The following is a 24,290-nucleotide window of genomic DNA, read 5'->3' as shown; positions in this document are numbered from 1 at the left end:
GTAGCAGCACTGCGCGTCGTACGAAGAGAAAGTCAGTTTTCATTTATTAATGGACAAATCTAAATTTTCAAAGTGCAACAGTGCTGGTCTCTATTGAACAAGATCATTGTTACTTAATTATATTTACTTATTATGCACTATACACGATCTGTGTAATATGCGAATTGGGGTTGAGGTAGCGAAGCTAAAAAATATAACATTTTTCTGTATTGCGTTTTTGGTGTTGATTACGATATCCAGTTCCGTACGTTTTCACCATTTTAATCAGCCAGTAATACTGTGATTTTATACAGAGTAAAAGAAGCCCGTGCAGAGTTATAAAAACGAACATTCTATGCCCGTGTAAAATGTAGAGAGCTCTTTTTTTGGGAACCTTTCAAGAAGTTAATTTAAGTACGTTTTACGTACGTAAACGTTTTATTTCTACATCTACGTTTTATTTTTTTCATAGTGTTCTCTTCGACTATTTCAATGTGTGCTTGACGTTACTATTGAGATTTTATTAACATGGATATCTCATCTTCGTCAAGTATGACTGCTACTGGACTCTCGCATGATACCGATGGATTTCTTAACTTACCTATTGAATCTCCGACTCAAGATGCACTGGCTACTAAACGTAGAAGGTAAACAGATAATGAATGAATTTTGATTTTGTTATTATTATTTGAAATCAGATATAATGAATTTATTTTTAACAGCTCATCGCGTACAATAAAACGTAGAAAATTTGATGACGAGCTTGTGGAGACAACTTTTAACTTACAACCACCGACAGCAGCTGCTAAATCTAGCTCACGTTCGCGTACAGTATCAATGTCTAGTGGACCTTTGGATATCATACCTGCTGCCCAAGCTTTACCTAGTCCCATTCAGATACCAGCAGCAATAGCACAGTCTGATCGTTGTAATCGTAGACCTACCAGACCCAGTGGATCAAATGGGCCTGGTAGAAAAAATAAGAAAAATAAGAATCACCCACATTCAGCAAATGCTACAAAGGATTTGGGTCGTTGGAAACCTACAGATGATTTAGCACTTATTACTGGTGTCCAGCAGACAAATGACTTAAGAATGGTAGAAATAAATGGTTTTAATTAAATAGAAATGTTATTTCATAAGGACTATGCTAATTGCTTATTAATATGTTATAAATTTTTCTACAGGTTCATCGTGGTACAAAATTTTCCTGTCGATTCACCCTTCAGGAAATACAGCAGAGATGGTATGCTCTGTTATATGACAGTGCTGTATCTCGTGTTGCTGTCCAGGCAATGCGTAACTTGCATCCAGAGTTAATAGCAAGCGTACAAGCAAGAACATTATACAGCAAAGCAGAAGAGGACCTCCTAGGGATTATAAAATCAGTCAGCTCATAATTTATTTTAGTGAAAGAATAACTACACATGCTTGTTTATTGGACCTTCTTGAATTAATTTTCTAATTTGATATTTCAGACATCACAACCGACACTGGAAACATTCCAGGAACTCTTAGAAACAAATGCCCAAACATTTTATCCAGCCAGAACAGCCAAATCTCTACTGGCACATTGGCAACTAATGAAACAGTATCACTTATTACCTGATCAAACCGTGCAGAGTCTTCCTCGTGGCGAGCATGTCCTAAACTTCTCTGATGCCGAGGATATGATCAACGATGCCGAGTTAGCCGACCAGAAGGACGAGACCATTGATGCCGAATTCACCATGACTGATCGGAAAAATAAGAAAGAGATCAGGATGCTAGAAAACGAACTAGGCAGATGGCAGGTACTCGTAGATAGTGTCACAGGTATAAATCCTCCGGATTTCGATAATCAGACCTTGGCAATACTACGGGGAAGACTAGTGCGTTACTTAATGAGATCTCGAGAGGTTTGTAGCATTTAAAAACTTTAAAGAAACAATACTGTCTGTAGAACTCAATTAACCAGCTATGTATTTTTTCTAACACAAGATCACTGTCGGCCGTTCTACCAAGGATCATAATGTCGACGTCGATCTCACCTTGGAAGGACCTGCTTGGAAAGTGTCTAGAAGACAAGGTACCATTCGGTTGCGAAATAATGGTGACTTCTTTCTTTCATCCGAAGGCAAAAGGCCCATTTTTGTGGATAGCAGACCAATTCTTGCTGGGAACAAAATGAAATTGAATAACAATAGCGTTGTGGAGGTGAGTGTGTATACTTGGTTATTTAATTGTCAGCGAATATCGTTAACATATAAACTTTTGTGCAGTGAAAGGTCTATAGGTAATTGACATAGAAAAAAATGTTCATGCGTGTCTTACAGCTGTTGAATGATCTAAAGTATTTAGTTAACCTCGTATAGTTTTTGTTTGGGTTTCTGGAAGGAATATTTTGTGAGATTATCTTTTAGACATCCTGGCATTCTGAGAACGTAAAACATATTTGGATTCCTTGTAAACTTCCCCATCTAAGAACACGCCTGGGTCATCATGATATGTAGAACCATTGAACAGCGTATTCATCTTGAAGCTAATGCGATAACATATGTTGCTCATTATTCAGGTCATTTATATGTATCTCCTTGCCTCACATTTTTAAGCGTCAATAAATCTGTTCTTGTTGCACTTGTAGGATGTATAGAAAGTTACATTTCTTTTTTTTTTATCTCTGACGACACTGAGGTCGACAAGAATAGTTTTTAGACTTGCCGTTTAAAAACACAGTACCTTCCGGATACTTACTACTTATTACGGCATCATCTCGAGTGCTAGGGTGTGTTCGGAAATCTCACTCATGGTAATTATAGCTCGTTGCGTCTTTTTATCAGCTTAAGTATGAGGAAGAGAGAAGGGTACCATACTTCTCTGGTGAAGGATATAAAAGTATCCCTGATCTTTATAATTAAATTTGTACTTTTAGAAAAATCATGAATGGCGCTGCATATATTTTCCTTTCAAGTGCTAATTCTGTGGATTCTTATTGAATCTGGATCGGTTTTAACATTATTTTGAAATCGTTAGCTGACTCAAGAAAAAAAAGTAAAAAATAGGTTTCATGCTTTAACGATAAGCAAACAATGTGTGAACGAAAAATATAGAATTCTCCAAATTGGGGTACCAACCTCACGTAGATTCGATTTGACTAATACAATTAGTATATTTAACGCGTTTACCGAGGAATCAGTTTCTCGTGAAGTTCACACTGAGCCTGTTGTACATCTCAAACATACCTGACAAGCCTACCTGAAGACGTGTTACATTCTCAGTAATCTTCTTGTTTTTTTTTGTATTTGTCACAATACGCTAAAATTGATAATTTTTAGCTGGAATTTCTGAATTATATAAGAAACTCACTTATCTCATCAAGTATTTCTAATTGATCCATACCTTTCGTTATTGCCCACCTGTTATCAATTGACTTTGCGCCATGAGACAGCGGATTTTATAAATAACAGTCAGCATTGGATCCATCTGTTACTCCGTTAGGTCAAACATGAGTAAAGCGCAATAAAAATAAGAGAGAAATAAGTAGAAAAGCAGAACTCTATCTTGCGTTTTCCTTCGACAGTGAAATAACGTTCTCGTCTCTGTTTCCATATCAGTAACACACTCTTATTTATGAAAGGTTTACGTCAGGCGCTTAAAGAGTCTGAGCAAAATTGACCTATCAATGATCGATCGATAGCTAATCCTAATGTGATCCACTGTTACAGATTGCTGGTTTACGATTCATATTCCTGATAAACCAAGAACTTATCTCAGTGATACGGCAGGAAGCGGCCAAGTTGAACCTCAATCCCTGAACGGCTCGAATTCTCGCTTCAATTAGGAGTTCATCGTTAAGGAGTTTCGTGTATTTTGGAAAATGAGAAGAGTACACTGTGCTTGACCAAAGTCCAATGAACTCGAGCGGATAATCGAATAACACTGACAAGGTTGAAGGCAAATACGTGTAACATTTCTGAATTAGACTAGACTTCCGCAGGAGGCAAGAGAACGAGCATTCTCGTCGTAATCATTGATAAGACCAACGCAAAGTCTATCTTCTTCGTGATGCAGATTTTGAGGAGTTACTTTTGCATGGCGACACAGTATAAAGAAGACGGATTTCGAGGAGTCGCTTTTTCATAATAAATCAAGAAAATCCAACAATGTGTATATCATTATTCGTCCTTGATTTCCAATGAAGCCTCTAAACCCAAGCTAACCTGACGTAACTTTAAGAAAATGAATTGCTCACATTTAAATGAATTCTAAAAAACAAAAAATTAGCTTATATGTTCTTCCATAACTTCATATATTATTATACATCCGAGTATAGACTTTCATACAGTAAAGTTTTATAGCGGATGATTTGGGTAAAAGTAGCATTAACACATGAGTACGATGTTGACTGGTATTTTACGTTTAGCTGGATCACCCGATATATACATATAGTAGGTATATATATATATATATATATATACATGTACTTGTATACTATACCTACAGCTATAGAGTTCTGTTTCAGGAATCTCCCAACAGAGGGCCACTCGTTGTATAATAATAATAATATCGTTATATTCAAAATGGCGCGTGTGTTGTGAGTGAATCCGATACACAGGTAAGTCATCAGTCGTATTCATTGAATTTTGGATCGAGGAAGTCTAGTTTTAGGTTAGCAGAAGTGACCATTCTCCGTCAAGTATTAACAGAGTATGGAAAATGTCATTAATTGATCGCATTAGCAGAATGCGTCGAATTCGGCTAGCTTGATATTTAGCGATAAATATGGTGTGTCGTGCCAATCTCTGCGAGTACCCAAGGTCTACCTGGCTGGCAAGGTGCATTGGCAATAACAGGTACGCACTCGACGTAACGACGTTACGCTTTTTAGTTTTCCTTACGGTACCGACTCACTGTGACATCCTCCGTTAATATTTCACAAAATCCGTGATCACCTGTTACTGAATTCACATCACTAAATACTTGCCATCTTCGAATGCTCCTGGTGATTTATACCTGGGGAATAATTCCTAAAGAAAATTTGTTCATTGTTTTCTTAATATCCATTTCCACTATTCAAATGTAATTCCCGTGAAATTGGTCTCGTTAATTTACGAAGTCGTAAGCCACCGTGGACACCGTTGTCCACGTACCATGAATCACTTCGTTTCACATGCCTTACCGGGGGTTCTGTCACTTTGCACTAGTACAATGCCTTTTTTTTACTTTATATTCTCTTCCTGTGTCAGAATTAGAACACGACCGATGACAATTTTTCATTTACACGTCAGTGCGCGCAATACGCTTTGAAAATTCGTAACTAGTATTCATTGCGAATTATCTTTATCTCTATCTCTTTCTTTTTCATTCACACGTTGCGAAACACACATTCACGTATCTAACTTCTTGGCGTTGATTATATCTGTTCAGTTTTATTGATACATATGATCGTAGACCGATTTTGTCCACTTAGTATAAAATGTTCGTATTATTCATTTCAAAATTATGGAAACGGCAATGGTTCCCGTCTAGAAATAAATTCTAAGCAAGCGTATAGTATACTTTGTGTCACTTTAGAATTATGCGCGCTCGCGTTCTTGCGATTATGCAAAAGCAAACTGATGAAATGTTAAATGCAGATTCGATCCTCTTGTTACTAAACGTTGATCGTAAAATTTTGTAAAGCTAAATTGTTGTACAGAAGGACATGTGCCTACGAATTGTAAACGTAAACGCGGATTTGCAATACGATAAAAGTTATTGAATGTCGAAAGAAATTGTAAATATGAACGTCATGTCGGGTTCAATATGCCGTGACAAACTAAGAAAATACGTACATTATGTATTGTCCGTCCGCATTCCATGCCGATTTAATCTCCATTTCTATTGTTAATTCTCTTATCTAGCACTAGTGTACTCGATCGGCGGCTTATCAGCGCAGTAAATTCTGTGTATTTATATATCTATTATCGGTACTCGTAGCGCGGCAGCTCATTTGCCAATGCAAAGCACAGAAAACAGCTACGAAACTTCGTCACTAAAACAACGTGTCGAGGATAGGTTAATTTTAATTATAAAAATCAAATGTACAAGCTCGAACGTATTCGTACATTGATTGTTGTTAAATACTTTTTTCCCCTTCAATCGTATAGTACGTAGGGTGATGAAATTAAATGTTGTTCGATTAAAACAAATATATTACAAAGGACTTGTGAGCAATCTTAAAACTGGAGATAATGTTCGCTTTACGAGGAGTATAGACTATGATTGACGCAAAGTCGCGAACTCTAATTGAAATTTGTATAACCGTATGTTTAGGCGCATTGAAATAAATGTCAAACGTTATGCAACGATTAGTCGGCAGGAAATGGAATTTCCTGATACAGGTCGACAAAATAATTATATTTTATCCAAACGCGGTATCGCAATTAGTACAGCGTTAGTATGCAGTGAAGTAGTCGTTAGCTGTCATGCGAGGCGACACGACGCTTACCAGTTGTCGCCATTGCTCTGAAACATACTTTTTTTTTTGTTTCTTCCGTCCTACTTTATTTGCCACCGGAATCCCAGTGACAACAAAGAATAATTGATCGACATGGCCCGCGCACGATGTCCCAAAAGCAATATGACATTTTATTCATGACCCGTGGAAGGCTACGTGACAAGGAAAGATTTAGGAGTCATAGTTTTACAACTTTGTTCTGTCACAGCCTGCAGTATTTTTCTTTCCTCGAAGACTCGACGCTGCTCGTCGAGTATTCTTTTAAAGTTTATGTTTACTGTGCGCGTCGGGATACTTTGCGATGCGCGACGAATCGTCATTACGATAACATACAATTAATGTTTCTCGATGAAGAGATACAGAAGAAATTGCTTGGTCACCATGATAACCTCAACATTTTTTTTTAACACTTCAAATTGCCATATATGTCTTTTTTTTGCTAAGGCTGCAACGTGTTCGCTGGTATGGCTGTCTCCTGGCGTGTATTGCTTAATGGTTGGGGAACAATGCATAATTCTCGGACTGATACGGTTCGATAAGAGACTCGCTTTAAAGCACTGCGCCTATCGCTACCCAAGTAAACGATATCAGATTGATTTCCTTTGAACGTAGTCCTGTATTTATGCTTGTAAATGGTACTTTGTAGCGAGATTGAGGGGTATATTTTTTCCTTATTTTTCACTATTTCTATAGTTGGGAATTTTGTGCTAATAACTTTATGATAATGATACTTCGCCTTGTGTACGAGCGTGGCCCTTTTAATCGATTCCGATTAAGCGTGATATTCCAGGGGACACAATTAATGCATAACATTTGAATAAATTAATATATAACTGTCCTTAACCAGACGCAGGCTATTTGACCAGACGGTTTAAACGAACCGGAAAGTCACTGTTGTATCGCGTTTAATGTATTAAACTAAAATGGAATATAGCTGTCTGTATAATTCTTTGGGTTTCCATTAAGTTCATGAACATTGGCAGTTTGGAATAACGGGAGTAATGATTGGTTTGTTTTAATTTTTTGTTTTGGATTTTGAATAAGGAAAAATTGTAAAAATGTGTTTTTTGATTGACAGGAAAGAGTCCAGTCTAGAATCCCGCGAGGCAGCTGCGTTTGAGAAGCCAGAAAAGCAAGACAATGTACAATGAACTACGGTGGAAATATGCCAGACTGGCATCAATATAATCCGGGACAGCCAACAGCACCGGAAGTGACGACAACCAGTCAAAATGTGAACCCTGGTCACCTGTTCAACAGCGGTGTGGATCAGAGGGCCCTGGGATTGAATCTAAGCTCGGAAGGTCTTGCTAAGGGTCAGACTGAAACGAATTACAGTCCACGTAATTTTCAAGGATCACCAAGTGCTCTGAACCCTCACAATGGCTCCGAGGGGTCTATGCATCAAATGCATGGTTCTTGCGTGGGGCCTTACGGCCCCTCCACATCAAGAAATCCCATGATGGAGGGCCTCAATGTTCCTGTGGGTACTATTAACGAGGCAATAGCACACAGGAACAATCAGGTACCTCTTAATCATACTATGGGCCATATGAGCGGTGCGAATATTGGTGCAGGAAGTACCTTGACTTCTATGGGAACTAGAAACCCAGGTATAAACGCAGTTCCTTCGAGACAGGCGCCTTACGTTCCCTGTAAGGGTCCCTGTTGCAATCCTGAGCCTAATGTGGGTTATCAAGCTTGGGAGAAATTCGGGCCTTATCAACCAAACCTGTACAGAGATAATATCGGACCTACTGGATACTCCAGTGATAACAGGAGGTTTGGCAACGAATTCAACTATCGCAAGAACGGCTTCGAGAACAAAGATACCCTTGGCACGACTTTCACCATTGATCCTAGAAGAAGCTTTCCCGACTATAAGTACAGAAAGGATTCTGTTGTTCCTAGGGGCTATCCACCGCCTCACAGTGCTTTACCAAATTATCCTGTTCAGAATTACAACTTCCCTACGGACTATCAGAAGTACCCTTACAACATAAAGGACTATCCACGGGAAAACGGTATGAACACTCAGAATCCGGCAATTTTGAAGTATCAGGAACAGAGTGTTATAGTCCAACAAAAATATACCACCAAGCAGATACAGTATCAGAATGGCGGTGGGGCTTTACAGAAGAATATTATGAATACTCCCAATGTGGGGACCAATGTCATGCCACGTAATCAGAATCCTTACTTCAATCCTCAGCTGCCACGGGACTTAACACGGGAATTTCCTAGAGACTACAGGGAAAGTACGGATCCTAATTTAGTTAGCAACAGAATGCCCAACGCAACACCAATTCATGGGAATTATCCCAAGTATCAAGTATACCAGCAGAAGATTGCTATGCAACGATACTCCATGGAAAACCATCTACGAGAACTCACAAGGATTCCAGGATATCAGACACACCCTAAATATCAAGAATGCGTTCTCAGGTACAGGGAGCTTCTGAGGCTTCAACAAACTGTTGACTATCAGAGTACTGTGCAAGAAAGCTCACCGAGGCTAGTCAGTACACCAGTCAGTGAGGAAATTCCGCCAATTAATTTGCAATTTGATCAGAACGGTGTCCTTATTAATTCAAGTTACCTACCAACGGCCTTTTCTGCTAACGCATCGAATCCTATTAATGCTGGTAATTCCGTTTCTGCTAATGAGCAAGTGCCTAGCAATTCGGACACGGACGCTCATAATCTTCAGAGATCTTCAGAGAATTTTGCTAATCCTCCTGAACATAAGAAACCAATTCAACAAGAATCTCTTCGTCATCGGGATACATTTTCAGTTCAGAAGGATTTCGAACAGACAGACGAAAAGCAGCAAACGGAGCAACAGTATCAAGAGCACCGCTTCGGTTCTAAGAGTTTTCACGTTATCAGTACAAGAACCAATGAAGAAGTTTCCTCTGTACAGCAAAGCAACTCGAAGAACTTTGCGAATAAACCAGAACTGGATGTACGTCAGTTTCTAGCCAATTGGGATGAGTCTGAAGACGAAGAGAGCTGCAGTGAGAATGTGACGGACGTGATACTCAATACCGTGACTCCGGTTGTCGTGGTTGGGTATGAGGATACAAAAGTCATCGAGAAGAGTCCAGAGGTTCTTCAAAATTTGGAAGATGCAGCTTGCTCCAAAGAGGATTTTGACGTTAATCAAAATGAAATGGATTCAGCGAAGATTGAGGAGCCATCCGAAACCCAAGTTGCCGAGTGTCACGTTATTTCGGACTGTACCAACATAGTTAACGTTGTCAATAACGTTGACGGTGTCGATGACACCCCCAAGGTTTCCGAAATCATTAAGGATCCGGGAAGGACTGGAAGTGTTATTCACTGTATCACGGACGCTATTGATAACGTCCCCACGATTCACATCGTGGAGAATTTGGATAATGATGATACCGTGGAGAGAATTGTGGACGCTTTTGAAAATCTCACTAGTCCAGTCACGGAAGAGATACACCAGGAGGTGGAAAAACTCGCTATCGAGGACGTAACGCAAGCAAGGATTGTCGTGGATGAGAAGAGTGAAAAAGAATCACACGAGGAATCCACAGAATTGACTAAAAGTCTGGAGGAATTGAACGAGGACAGCTGTTACAGTGATTCCAGCTCTAATACAAATTTTCCAAAGTCATCTACAGACATCCAGGAAGCTTCAGAGCGTAGAGGTAGTACAGATGAGATGTCCAGTTTGTCTACTTCTGAGAAGGACGTTTGTGATAACAATTCTAACTTGAGGAAACAGAATAGTTTCACCAGCGAAGAGTCCCACAATCCTGATGACATCAGTTTACCTGATCTGCCAACTTCAGAGTGTACTCCTATATCGACTACCTTAAATACTCCTATACATTCTGACAGTGAGGACTCATCCAGTCACGTAGTTGATCTGACAATTCCAACCAATCCTATAGAAATCATACAAAATAGTCCCATGATCAGCTTTACTCATTCACCTGTGAAAATAGAACCTTATGGACATTTGGATCAAAGAAGACTTACACAGAAAGAGTCGCATGAGTCCTCGTTAGATTTTGATTTTGAAGGCGAAGAAGAGCCTTCTGATACTTTAGAAAATAATGTAAATTCCAGTAAAGATCACTTTGACATGGTTGATCAGATTTCTTCTGAAATCAAAGAATCCACTATCACTCAGGAATTGGAACCGGAGGAAACATCTTCTAATTCGAAGAACGATTCTATCGATAAGAAGATGAGTCAATCTTCAATCAGTATCAAAGAATCCAATGAAGAATCTACATATACGCAGAAAATTGTGAAGAATTCCAACAGTGGTAAGTACATTTTGATTACTTTTTAAATGAAATTAATTTTTAAATAATTTCAATGAATCTGTACCAAGATATCTTTATCTCCCGACTATGATACATGTTATTCTAAACTAAAAATGATATATTTTTCTTTCACAGAGGTTGAGGAGAAGGTTCACAGTAATTTGTTGAAACGGGAGAAAGTATATACTGAGTCACGAGCTATCCTGAATCAAAATGATTTCACTGCTACAGGAGCTATGATCCCACTGATACCAGGTGAAGAGTTTGAAGAGCCAAAAATGCCTGTGCCACCAATGGAGGGTAATTGCCTAACGAAAATCATGAAAAACACTATGCCAATTACAGATCTGGATGTACTTGGCTCAGACGAAGAGAATCTTGATGATATGGATGACATTTGGATGGAAGTAGAATCCATAGATAAGAGTTTGGATGGAAATCTCACTGCAGAATTTACTGTCCGCAAAAGCTCTGGGCGCGAGGATTCCTGCACGAAGAAACTAATGAAAGTGAAAAAATCTGGATGGAGAAGTTCAAAGTGCTGGAAAAATTCAAATGATGTTCGCAGATCTGTGAAGAAAAATCTTAAAGCCAATGAAAAAAGTTCTAATGAATATTCAAAATGTTCTGAGACGACCTTAGATGCTACTTCTTACTCCGCAAGTGATAGTACATTTTCCACGCTCAAGCCAGAAGAGGATGTGGCATTAATCCGGGTAACAGAAGATGAAGATGTAAAACCTAACGAAATTAAGGAAATTAATACAGCAGTGAAGCTGAAGTGTGCTCAAGTATCCATGAGCAATAAGATTGATTCAAAGTGTTACAGTAAAGAAGTCCGTGAAGGTTTGAAAAGGGTGGATAATAAAGAAAAAGGTAATTTCATAAATGATATCGCTACAAAATTGTTGGAGAATGCAAAATTCTTTGAACCGGAACTCCAAGGAACCGATCAACTCACCAAGGATTCCAAATCTTTGAGTAACAGTAAAGACAGCAACAAAGAACGGATACAGTTGTTAAAAGAATTTCGAAAACCAAAGAATAAAACAGTTCAAGATGAAGCAAAAATTCAAGTGTCCCAGGAACCTGCAAAAAATCCTGAAACCCGTTTGACTCAAGTACCTGATAAGTTTGAAGCCTTCGAAGAATCGCCAGAGGATTTGAGTTTAAAAACTCATATTGAAAGTGGATCCTTTCATGTAAAAGAATCCTGTGCCAATGAGACCACGAAACAGAATGAAGAAATTCCTTTGGTAAGTAGAGTGCAGAACGATTTCAATAACGAGATTAAAGATGAAACCTATTTGAAGATGAACAGTAAAGCGCCAGAAGAAATTTCTAAACGAACACAAGAACAATGTTTGGTAATTGAAGTATTGAAAGAAAATTTCATAAATCCATGTAATTTAGAAGAGAAGACTTTGAGTTTACAAGAAACTTCTACTGAGTCAACCAAGAAAATAGAAACTACCAGCTTAGATGATGAAATTGGTAATTTGGATAAAATAAAAGAACCCTTATCGAAAGATTCAATTAAAGAACGTATCGATATCAAAGAAGTAGAACCAAACGTAAAATCAGCATTAGTTACGGAAACAAAAGAATTAGGAAATGTCCAGGACAATTTAGAAGAGAATATTTCATTGAATCTCTTTGAAAGGGAAAAATCTGAAGTTCGAAAGGATACCACAAACGCATTGCAGGAGATGAAAATCAATGAAAGTTCGTTGGTCCTGAACTCTAATGTTTTAGATATGAATACCCAGAATATTGTGGAATCAAAAAACGTTGACAACAATTCTGAAACTACACCATTTTCGTCATCCCTAGAAAAAGAAGTTATGGATAAAGATAAAAGCAACAGTATCCGAAATTCTGAAGAGACAGCAAAGAATCCTGAATCAATAATACATTCAGTGAATCCTTCGAAAATTCCTAAGATAAAGGACACATTGTTTTCACAAATTCATGAACCAGCATCCTCGTCAAACTTATTGGACTCTACAACAATTTTACGTTCTCCCCACCAATTAAATGATTTTCGAAACAAGAGTTTCGATGAAATCGATCTGGAGCCATGTAGAATCGAAACAAACAAGGAACCTGAAAATGCAGTGTCAAAAAGTACATTCGACTTTGACTTCGATAACTTCGACGTAGCACCCAACGACAATGACCAAGAGGAAGTACCTCAGCAGTCCTGGAGATGTTCAAAGAGTAACTTCCGTTTCGAGGAAGACTGCGAGAAGTATAAGAATCCTGACAGTTACGTCAATCCAATCTTCACCAATCTGGATGCCTTGGAGAATCTAAACACCGTCCCAGTTTACACAACTAAGGATGGAAAAATAACTTATAGTCCTAATCCAAAATTTACATATCGCACCTTGATAATGGAAGCTCGTGCGCGAGAAGGATACTTACAACCGTGCTACTCTTATTATGGTAAATCATCTTCCAAATATCATCAATATGATTATCGTGAAAAGTTTAAAGAATCCCACAGTAAGAGGCGCCATGAAGATTATCGAAGACGAAGACAACGGTCGAATAGTGAAAAAACTGAAAGCCACGGCGAGTCATTGATTAAATACTCTGATAAAAATTTACGACGAAAGAGTTATTCTCGAGCCTTTGAGTGTGATCGTGACAAAAGTGATAGAGTTCTGGACAATTTTTTGAATTACAGTATTGCTGAACAGATGCATAAGAGGTACAGTATAGAAAGTGATTCTTTAGGAAATACTGTTGACTACAATAAACAATCTACTAGTGATTCACAGTTGCGACACAAGGATATTTTAGAGATGCTTATGGAGCCAAGAATGTTAAGTATGAGGCCTTTGCAAAGCAAGGAAGACAAGACTGAGTACGATAATATGGATTTCGAACCGTACTGTGACGTGAAATCTAAATATTTGGAAAAGGACAAATTAAGCGATTCATACTATCCGGATGAAGATTCGAACTTTGACGGTATATCTGTCAGGACTAGACAGTTGCATGATACAGCTAGTACTTCCCGTGATCACAAAACTGTCAAGAATTGTGAATTGGAACTCGAGATATTCACTGAAGATTTTCCAGCTACGAAGAAATCTGATATTATATTCCAGTCATCAACATCTTGGTGGAAAGAAAGACGAAGAAGAGGGACGCTAGAAAGGAATTTAATCAATGTGAAGAGAAATTCAAATCCTGAGGACGACGAGGATATATTTAAACTAGAGGAAGTGAAAACTGATAATTCTGAGACGTTCGACCTGGAGAAGACAACGAAAACTTTGGAAGATCCCAAAGAATTGAAGCCTACGTTGCCTAGTAACCTTACAGATATTTCGTTGGAAAAACGAAAGGATTTCATTCTTAGAGATATTCAGTACCACGATGCAAAAAGTTCCGACATTTTAGAAGGATTACAAGAAAAAGACATTTTACAGTTGCCAAAAGTTGATGAAGTTGTACACGAGTCTAACTTCGTTTCAGAAAGAATTAAAGATACTATTTCTGAAGCGAAAACATTGGAAATTCCTACTGATGTAATAGATGTATGTAAGGAAGATGAAGTCAAAAACTGTAAACATGAGGGAAAAAATTTTAAAATCAGCAAAGAATCAGTACAAAAAACTTGTATTACCCAAGATAAACAAGTTTCTGAAAAAATAAAAGTGCAATCAAATTTAGAAAGTACAACACGTATCACCAGTAATTTTACAGAAATCGAAAATAACTTCATTATGGACTCTGTTGTGCCTGAAGTAAATGAATTCAAAGGAAGTGTACAGCCAGTGAACTCAAAAAAGATAATCACGTCAAAAGAAGAAATATCCACTGAAGATCACAAAGTTCAGAAGATTCTTGAGACAGTAAAAAATCTAGTGAAATGTGTTTCACCGTGTAAAGATTTATCAGAAGGAACGGCTATTGACTCAGAAAGTGATTCTAAGAAGACTGATAGTACAATTGTTGTAGATAGTGTTGAGAACTTGAAAGTCTCTATACAATCACTTACTGAGGAGAAATCAGAAGTTGTAATGCAAGATTGTACCTACAAAGCAGTTGTTGAAGAAGAAACATTTGTTCCTTCGAAGTTACAAGTTCCTATTTGTGATACTAAGTCAACTACTGAGGAAACTCTGTCTCAGAGTAAAGATATATCACATGAGAAGTCCCACAACATGATACCTGGAGATTGTGCGAGTGTTGAAAATGTGCCAGAACTGCAAAAAGTACAAGTTGAAGAGGAACAGGAGACAAGATGTTACACCGAAAATAACAAGAAAATTGAATTCAGTGAATCTATGAAAACTGCTGAAGGGTGTCAAAAATTAGATGGAGCTCCACAATTCTCATCGGAGCCTTCAATAAAGAATTACACAACTTTTTCATCAGCGGTGCAGGATACCGAAGAATCACTTAAAACGATACCAAAACTCCTAATAAAAAAGACAGAAGGACTAAAGTCTACCGGAAAACTCAGTAAAATTTCTTCTGAGCAAGATCCAAAATTAACAAGTTCTGTGGATACAAGTACCATCATAGAGAAGGAAAGTACTACGTCGAGAGTTACATCTTATAGAAAAATACCAAAAATGATAATAAGGAATGCAAGATCACGTCCAAGTACACCAACTATAGAGGCAATAACTCCAGAACAAAAACCTCCGTCACAGAAGACATTGAAGGATGAGCAGAAGACATTCAAAGTAAAGATTAAAAACGAGGACTTTGAGAAAAATGTAAGTGAGAGTAAAAAGGATGTGAATTCACTTGATATTAAAATTCCAATAATGAAAATTAAAGTAGAAGAGAAGTTGCCAAAAATTTTAATCGAGAAGTCAAGCAACGAGGAACTGGATAATCGTAAAATTGTTCCTAAGATGAAGATCACCAAAGTGCGTAGTGCAGTACCAAAAATTGTCGATGATACGGAACTACCCTCCTCAAGTACTACAGTTCTAAAGAGATCAAAATCGTTGGAAGTTAAATCAAGTGCAGGTGAAGTTAATCCTTCAGTGATGAGTGTAAATTTGAATCCTGAGAAAATTAAGAGATCCCATGGTGCAGAGGGTGATCAGCCTAGGGAAAAAATTCCAAAACTAAAGATCCGAAAAAATCCAGAGAATTCTATTAGCGCGAACACGGAAGTGCAAAAAAAGAGACACTCAAGTGTAAATTCGCCAGTACACGTCCAATCTAAAAAATTAAAAAAGAATGCAAAGGAAGAATCAAAACGGTCCATTAAAGTCGACGAAGCTGAGAAAAAGTCATCTGAGTGTTCATCTACAGTGGAGAATAAAATTTCGCCTTCGATTTTAAAACTGGTATCTGAAAAGATTCCCAAAGTAATAATAAAAAGAGCTTCGCCAAGTGCTGAGTTTAAGTGCGAACTTAGTAAAGACCGTAAAGATGCTATTATCAAGAACAAAAGGTGGCAGCCAAAGGTAAAGCTTCAACGTTCCTGGGTATTGGATTGTATGGCTAAAGAATTGCGGCATAAAAAAGTGTCTTTAAAATTATCTATGCCAAAATCTAATAGAACTTCTTCGCAAAGGACTAAACCAGGACCCAAGAGAACTATTCACTGGAGAAGACATTCCACTCAGATTCATCAACACAGTAAACTTATCAGGTCCAATTCTACATCAGATTTGATTCCACTTAATAAAATAAAATCAAGAAGAATGTCAGATTGCGACTTCACAAAATTAAACATTCTGGATAAAGGAATCAGAAACTTCAGTCATAGTAAATTATCGCAGCACAATATCAAAGGAGAAAACTTCAATGTCCATAAGAGTTCTGATAACACTGAAGATTGTAAATCTGTCTCAAGTTCATCAAATCTTGAAGTATCATTATCCTATAAAGAAAAAACTAGTGGGGATAATAAATCCACATTGTTACACCACTGTAAAGAATTGAAGTTTCAGCAAATGAATGAGAAAGATCAAATAGGTCAAAAATTGGACGAATCAATGAGTAGTAAAAGTGAACTTCCTGTAGTGTGTAATTTTAGTAACTTCATTAAGGATTTAAAAGGATCTTTCGTCCTGAATACAAAAAATAAAGATACAAAAATCGATGATAAATCAGCAGAAGAATCATTGAAAAAATTGGAAACAATTATGACGAAGAAAGAAGACAGCCAAGATTCTATGAACCTAGTTGATGAAGAGACAAAAATAAAAGAGGAAGAAGAAATTCAATACGATGATACTGAAAGTGAAGATTTACTAGAAAACAATGAAACTTTAAGTGAAAACATTACACCAAATTCTCTTCTGTATAATAACTGTGATCTAAATTCTATAATTAAGGTCGAATCATCAGATGAGAGTCAAACAACCATAGACATTCTACCAGCATCGCCAGACATTACACCTGGTGAAGTAGAAATCCATACTTCTTTAGAGAATGAGGAAAATGAAAGGCTTTATTCAGAGGATGCAATCCCTACTCAATTCGAACTAGAACTAGAAATAGCTGATAATAATGTGTCTGACCCTTTGGATGTTCCTATACCAGATAGTCAGGATTTAACGGATCATCGTTTTACAGAGTGCCTTAATAATGGAAAACAGACAAAGATACGAAGACAGTCAGGAAGTAATTTAAAATCAATGACAGAACGTTCAACCAAGGATCCGAAAGATCCATATTCTACCCGTAGAAGTCACGAAGAACCAACGTCTTCAAGTTCATTCAATGTCCATTCAAAAAGTAGAAGTTCAAAATTACATTCTGTATCAAAAAGAAATAGAAGAGGAGAAGAAGATGCAAGGATATTAAGTTCGAAAATAGAGAAGTCCTTTTGCTGTTCAGATTTATTGGTGAAGGAAGTCTTGGCTGCCAAAGAGGCATTAAGAAAATGTCTGGCCAAGTCTAAGAGTGAAACTAATAAATCAAAATTAAAGGCAAGACCTAAAACGGCAGCTGAGAAAAAACAAGGCTCCTGTTTTGACCTGAGCATTCTAATGGCTGGTAGGAGTAGTACAAAATATCTGGATGATTCAAAATCTTTAGAATCCCGTGACACAAAAGTAGTGCAAACTACTAACAATAGTCGAGTCAAGACTGAAGCAAAAACTAACTCCGATAAAAATGAGAAGAAACATTCCAAGCAGGTGCAAAGTCATTCTGCTGTTAAAAAATTGAATTCAAGACCTCCATCCAATCTAGAGGTTGATAAAAAGGAGCCTGTCCAAGTGGAATTACAGTCACAACAGGAATTTTCCTATTCGAGTAACGTTAATGTCAATTCCAGGGTACCCATAGTTCCGATTCAGGATTCTAGTACGATATCCTTAAAAAGCACTAAACTACTTACGCAGTTTGTATGCAGGGATTCTAGGTCAACTAAGGAAATTCCTGAGACCCACAAATCTAAGGAGACCCTGGAGAAATTTGATTCTCTGGAAACTGTGAGGGAGACCATCGATTCATCACAGACAATAAAACCGAACGCTCTCAAAAATGGCGTCAAATGGAACCAGCAAGGTGTTAACAACATAAAGTCCTATAAAATCCCAAAGATATCAAAAACCCAGGACCCATCTGTAGATAACGTTGTAGAGAATATTCCTAAGGATTCCAAAATGCCAGTGTTGGAACCCGAAATGGATATGAACTTTGAGACGAACTCAAACAGAAGTGATTCTCGTTCCCCACCTGTCATCACCAACCAGGAAGTTATAATTCGTCCAGAAAATCCGGAGAACTTTGAAGAAAAGGATAATAAACAGTCTAATGAAGATTCTTTGTTAATTCAACGCGCGTCAGTCATTACAGTTGCTGATATCGTCAACGAATTGGCTTACCATGAGAAGGTAAATATGAATAAATTGAAAGATAGAAAATACCCTATAATAAATATTCATTTTTCTTTGAATAGGCTACAATAAGGCATCGCAGGTACTGTACCCTTTGTGAGAGATGGTTCCCTACTGCTGCCCGACACCGAAGACATCTGACAGGTTATCAGCACAGACACACAGAATTGATTCAACGCAGAACAGTACATGCCCTCTTTATGCTCTTTACCGGAAGTCCTTGCTCCAGACTACAACCAGCAAATGTAGTAAGAACGGATTGTTTACCAGGAGAGCCAACGCCACTTCAAATAGCTGTACAGGTGAGATAAAAGTTGATTCTAAACACTTTTAATGATTAGCAGTAGTACGGATTAATTCTCTTTTTTTTCTCACCAGGATGTCGCTACTGGTTTAGACAGAATCGACACAAGTTTGCGAGACGTTAAGAAACAAAACGAAGAGAAGAAAAGTTAAAGAAACTGTGAAGCTCGTAGAGTGTACTAATGGGTACCAAAATATAATCTTGCGCGAATCCTCGCAGGCCGTAAGGATATCGCGCCACGATTAAGTCGTACCGTAAGTGAGTCTAACAAAGAAAGTGAATTAAAGTCGCACTTAGTTAACTAGCCAAAGATATTAACGAGATGTGGGTTCGAATTATGTATATGTACACTCTAGATTTATATTTGCTTTCTGGAGAGGATGCTCGTCCATCCTCGTTTGTACAAATGACGTTAAGAGCACGTTGGTCTATTTGACATGGCTCATTAAGAATTCTTATTTATATCTTAAAGAGACTTATACATAATATATAATATATATATATTATATTCATACTTACATTTATTACTCTAATTTCCAGATAGAATATATATGTACATATACATACGTATACACGCGGATAAATAATATGAAACAAATGTTATTATAAATATTATATTACTACATATATATTTTGAGTGGCGTCTATCGTAAGACGCTTACACGTATGTCAGGTACGACTAGTTGCTACTACACTACATGATTCGGAGATGAAAAGAGACATATCTTTTTTTTCCTTATTGAGTTAACAATTTGTTTTCAATGGAAATACACCAATAATATACACGTTATACCGTGAATAACGTAAGTGTGATTGGTTTCTTTACAGGACAGTTGTCTATGTCGCAATTCGTGATCTCATTCTAATTTAGTTAATAAAGAATTTAGCAAAGATAGTCAGGAAGCGCGGCGAAGAGCCATTCTGAGGCATTTCCAGTTTTAAAAAGTAAACACAGAATTCCAATCAAGAGTAACTAACGTAAATGTATGTTTCTTGATTCACATTACTAAATTAAGGCCTGAAAATTTGGCTTACGAAGTAGGGAGTTTTTGGCTAACTGTAACACTGAGTTAGCTCACCACAGAACTCATTACCTCCTACATACAGATTTTTCGGTTTGTATTTATTATTAGTCCACGAATTGTAAATTACAATTAGTGCAGACGTTGAGTCTGTCGATCAATCAATGATTTTTTAAATTTAGCCTGACATTGTTGTCAACTTGTGAGTTCTATAAAGGGTGCGAAACTTCTAAAATTCTCGGCACACGAGTGTAGCATGTTTTACTGCATTATAGTTTTTCTTTCTTTTTAATCATGTACTACGAGTATACAGGGTTTTTATAAATGGACTGGGTTCACTTGAGGCTCTTCGTCAGCTTTGATCAAAATTAATAGAATAAAATAACATAGCATTGTAGAGTCAATGAGAGTCTTAAGGCTGTATTTCACAATTAAGTCAGACAAGCTGGAAAGTGAACATCTTGTTTAATACGACAATATTCAAGATACAATTAGCGTTACTCTACGCTAAGAATACATTTTTCTGTATAAATTCAGTCCTATAAATATAAAAAATACCTCCAATAGTTAAATCAAATACTTTGTTCACTTGTATGCTTGCCTGACTTGACTGTATATGCAGCAAGTCTTTAAGGAGACTGCAGGCCTGATATTACCATGCAAATAAGTTGTAAACTAAACCAGCAAATAGCATAATTTTGACAGAGCATAATTTTGACTTCACTCAACTTATATAATCTGTCAAAATCGTACTAATTACGATTTTACTCTAGACCTTAATAATACGATAATACTAGGTCTGGAATTCCCTTAATCCAATAATATCAAAGAGTCTCTCACGTTAGACTCTCGTATTTTGTTCTATTCGTTTCCTTCTTTATCTGTATACTTAATCGCTTATCTTTTTATCACGCTCTTTCTATCCCAACGATGCATTGTCTGAAATTTGCGTTTTCAACTCGCACGAGTGCCTTAAGATACACCTAAACAGTATTCGTTGTATCGTGTTATATATATATATATATGTATATACATATATATATATACATGGCGAATTCTCTATATAACCCACACGGAGTTATTACATAGTATAATTATATTTACATAATGGGTATACAGGAACACGTATCTCAATCAGGAGAGGATATTTAAAAAGTATTGGTTCACATTAAATAGATGTGAAATTAAGAATTGGGGACCATCAAGGTTTACTTGTACGATTGTTACTCGCATATTATTAAACACTAATGAAGCGCAATGACGAATATAAAATCCTGTATTCTCTCCTAATTGTTGTGTACGTGATACGTATGCTGCAGTAAAATCGTTGTGTGTTCTATGTGCCTAAAATTGAAAAATGTTTATGTACATCTACATGTATATATGAAACTGAGCGATTGCCAAGTGTATACATATACCTGTATACAAATCGTATATATTTATATATATATACACAGTGAGAAAGAGCGAGAGGGAGAGAGATGAATATATGTACATCAGAATATTGCTTGCGCCAAATATTTCCGAAGAGAGCACAGAAGAAAGGAAAAAAGAAAAAGATCATTTGAGTTTTTCCATCTTCGAAGCAAATTGTTTTGTCTGTCCTTTGTCGTTAAGGATGTTTAATTATTGTTTTTATTTTTTGTTTTTTGTATTTACTTCATCCAATTTATATTCAATGCACTCTTTTGATCGTTTTCTTTTTTCAACGAGTCTTTCTTGCTTGTTTTACACTTTTTATCTTTTTCTTTTTTTCCTTCATCTTTGATTGGCTCGTCGCGAGACATCGTCAATCTGTGTCTCAGATGTGAATGCGTTGCGCGAAAATGCACGTGCGCGTTGCGTGCATATTTTTAAATGAATTTTATTCCTATTAAGGAAGCTGCATCCTGACGTTAAATGAAATCGCGGCTTTATGCTACGGATCGCCGAACAAGCAAATAGATAGATTAATAATTACACGCAAGAAGCAAAGAAACATGTATAATGTACAGGAATCGTATTTGAAATGTACCAAGAAAAATTGCATAGGTTCACTGAGCGACGGGGTTACACCTTTGCAATTTTTCTTGCTTCTCTTTTCTCTTTGTCTTATATTGTGTTAGTCAGCTCCAAAGAATTGTGCAATATCCAAAACGCGTCGATGAGGATTTCCTTTGAATAACTCATTAGTCCTTTTGGAAAATCGTTGTGCGCTCGTTGCGACGTGAAGAGGAAAATATTTTGGCTAGTGAGAGGAGCCACGAGCGGAAGTTTAAGATATGTCGGTTACAAAGGAATTTCCGTTGCACATTAGAATTTTAACACGAGACTAAACTTTAGTCCTAATGAGGGTAATCGTGTTACCTAATATTGCGCGTTATGTTGTTTTTGTTATTCCCATTATACATATAGTAGTATATATTGTGCGACCGAAGCTCATCCGGATACATATATTTACATATACAGTGTGTTAAGAAAATTTGTTGTACAAAGAAAAGGGCAATTTATGTTAGTGTTATTGGCAGGATAAGTCAAAGTTATTTTCAAATCATTCTTAACAAAGTTATGGACAGAAAGACACCCCTGGATCTCGCAGATCCGGTGTACTTATGAAAAATGTCAAAAATTATATATGTATAATAAGCTAGTGTTAATATACAGATGAAAGTGTTACTCGAATGGCGTTGAAAAAGCAAATATTTAAATGAAGGCCCCCCTAAAAATATTGTACAACAAATTAACTAACACGTTGTAAATATAAACATATATATCGTATATACATATATTATACATATAGTCTATATTCGTTGTTTATTCCATGTATGGTGTTGTTTATTATCTGGGCGTGAGGCCCAAAAGAGTCGTGAGCCTTGGTGTGTTTCACTTCATTCCTACACTACTTGATGCGGTTTTACATTTGTAGTATACAGCAAGCAACAAGTTTACTTGTTGTTTTTGTTTTCCTCTTATTCTTTATATTTTTGTCCTCTTGTTCTTCTTGCGAGGCAGTTAGATAAGTTTATGGATACATCTTCTAAAAGATATACGTTATTAAGTCCGTATACGATTAAGTCGCGAAGGACACGTGTGAATTTTAATGCCTACTGAGTGTGTGAATTTGTTTAGAATCTATATATATATATATATATATATATATATATATATATATATATATACACATATATATATGTATGTATATATATACTTTTTAAAAGCGCAGTGGCACGTCTTACAAAAAATTAAGTACTTTGTGCTCCAGAACAAAGATACCAATCAACAATCACTCTTTGTCTTTCCTATATCATTATACTTTGATCGTTTTCCTTACAAACGGGAAAAATATGTACATAAAAGTGTACTTGTTTTTTTCTCTTTTGCACATTCCCGATATTCCAAAGACTGCTGATTATCCCGAATTGCTTTTGTACAAGCGATTAATTGTGAAGGTCTAATTATGAACACTTTAGGATTACAAAATTTCTATCTGTTTCGGGTTTTTATCCCATAGAGAATGATTTTTATTTCTATTAACCGTCACATCCTCGTTTTCCCTGTAACGTCTAGCCGGCTAGATGAATCCTTTTGCAAATCAAAATATCTTGTGTGCAAGTGTGTGTGTGTGCGCGTGTGTTAAAATGAGATTTGTTTTTGTTAAACTGTCAGCCTGTCGCACTGTTACGAATAAAAAGGAATAATGCTGAAAAGTCTGTTAAAATATCATTGAGTGTCAATATCTTGATAAAATTTCTAATAAATAATTAGTAAGAGTTATTAAGTACTAATCACAGAGATGAGTGGGGAGATGTACAACGCTCCGGTTTTAGGCGATACCAAAAGCATGGCGCTAAATCGTAGCGGCGAGTCCGGGAGTAGGATTTCGTGATCATCGCCTCTGTCGATGTTACAGATTTCGCGTAGCCGCGCGGATCATGATCATCGTTCCAGCCGATATTGCAGTCAGCGAAAATGAATGGATTGCTCGGTGGTGGGGAAAAAGTTGCCGCCCCTCACAATCCGTTCTTGACAAACAGGCGGAACAGCAAGGTCTTCCGTCCAACCGAACCCTAAACGTTTGTATGGACGTAATGCGCAAGCAAATGTGTATATCCAAATAAATTTCAAAGTTATAAAAAATGCATAGAAATATTGGTTTTCACTCTTTACCTCTTATCATGCCGAAAATGAACATTAAAAAATGAATGGCGAAATTCGTTGGTAAATGAAACGACCGAGAACAGTTCAAAGAGAAATTTTGAAATATCATAGATAAATATCTATAGAAAATTTAATTTAAAATTAAACGAGCATCGTAGCTGAGTCAATAACCTGTCAAGATATAACGCTGCTGGTTACGGGTTCGATCCCCCATGAAGAACTCTTTTT

At 36.9% G+C, this 24,290-nt stretch overlaps 2 protein-coding genes and 1 long non-coding RNA gene across 7 annotated transcripts; 2 read left to right on the top strand and 1 right to left on the bottom strand.

Moving 5' to 3' along the window:
• The first annotated feature begins 26 nt into the window (after positions 1-26).
• LOC107268837 (microspherule protein 1) lies at positions 27-4,119 on the top strand. Of its 4 annotated transcripts, none has more exons than XM_015741995.2 (7): positions 27-175; positions 452-626; positions 702-1,077; positions 1,167-1,367; positions 1,458-1,877; positions 1,960-2,175; positions 3,684-4,119. In XM_015741995.2, exons 2-7 carry the CDS (start codon positions 508-510, stop codon positions 3,771-3,773), a joined length of 1,422 nt encoding a protein of 473 aa, XP_015597481.1. In that variant the 5' UTR covers positions 27-175; positions 452-507; the 3' UTR covers positions 3,774-4,119. The 4 variants fall into 4 exon arrangements, with proteins under 4 accessions (XP_015597481.1, XP_015597480.1, XP_015597479.1 ...); XM_015741994.2 differs by having other exon boundaries at positions 41-244; XM_015741993.2 differs by having other exon boundaries at positions 41-349.
• LOC107268847 lies at positions 1,191-3,079 on the bottom strand. The gene is made up of 4 exons (XR_001537940.2): positions 2,325-3,079; positions 2,010-2,134; positions 1,585-1,713; positions 1,191-1,349 (listed from the first exon to the last, which is right to left on the bottom strand). It is a non-coding gene; the product is annotated as an uncharacterized LOC107268847 (long non-coding RNA).
• Positions 4,120-4,461: 342 nt separating the features above from the next.
• Positions 4,462-23,627, top strand: LOC107268829. 2 transcript variants are annotated; one of them, XM_015741976.2, is made up of 5 exons: positions 4,462-4,811; positions 7,536-10,764; positions 10,900-18,596; positions 18,662-18,901; positions 18,978-23,627. In XM_015741976.2, the coding sequence occupies exons 2-5, from the start codon at positions 7,605-7,607 to the stop codon at positions 19,053-19,055; spliced, it is 11,175 nt and encodes a 3,724-aa protein (XP_015597462.1). In that variant the 5' UTR covers positions 4,462-4,811; positions 7,536-7,604; the 3' UTR covers positions 19,056-23,627. The 2 variants fall into 2 exon arrangements, with proteins under 2 accessions (XP_015597462.1, XP_015597463.1); XM_015741977.2 differs by having other exon boundaries at positions 4,516-4,573.
• The last annotated feature ends 663 nt before the right edge of the window (positions 23,628-24,290 follow it).

The sequence above is a fragment of the Cephus cinctus genome, unplaced genomic scaffold (genome assembly GCF_000341935.2).
Source record: "Cephus cinctus unplaced genomic scaffold, Ccin1 Ccin1_scaffold0596, whole genome shotgun sequence".
In the NCBI taxonomy this organism is placed as follows: Eukaryota; Metazoa; Arthropoda; class Insecta; order Hymenoptera; family Cephidae; genus Cephus; species Cephus cinctus.
The sequence above is the reverse complement of the archived record's forward strand: the minus strand, read 5'-3'. Positions and strand labels throughout refer to the sequence as shown.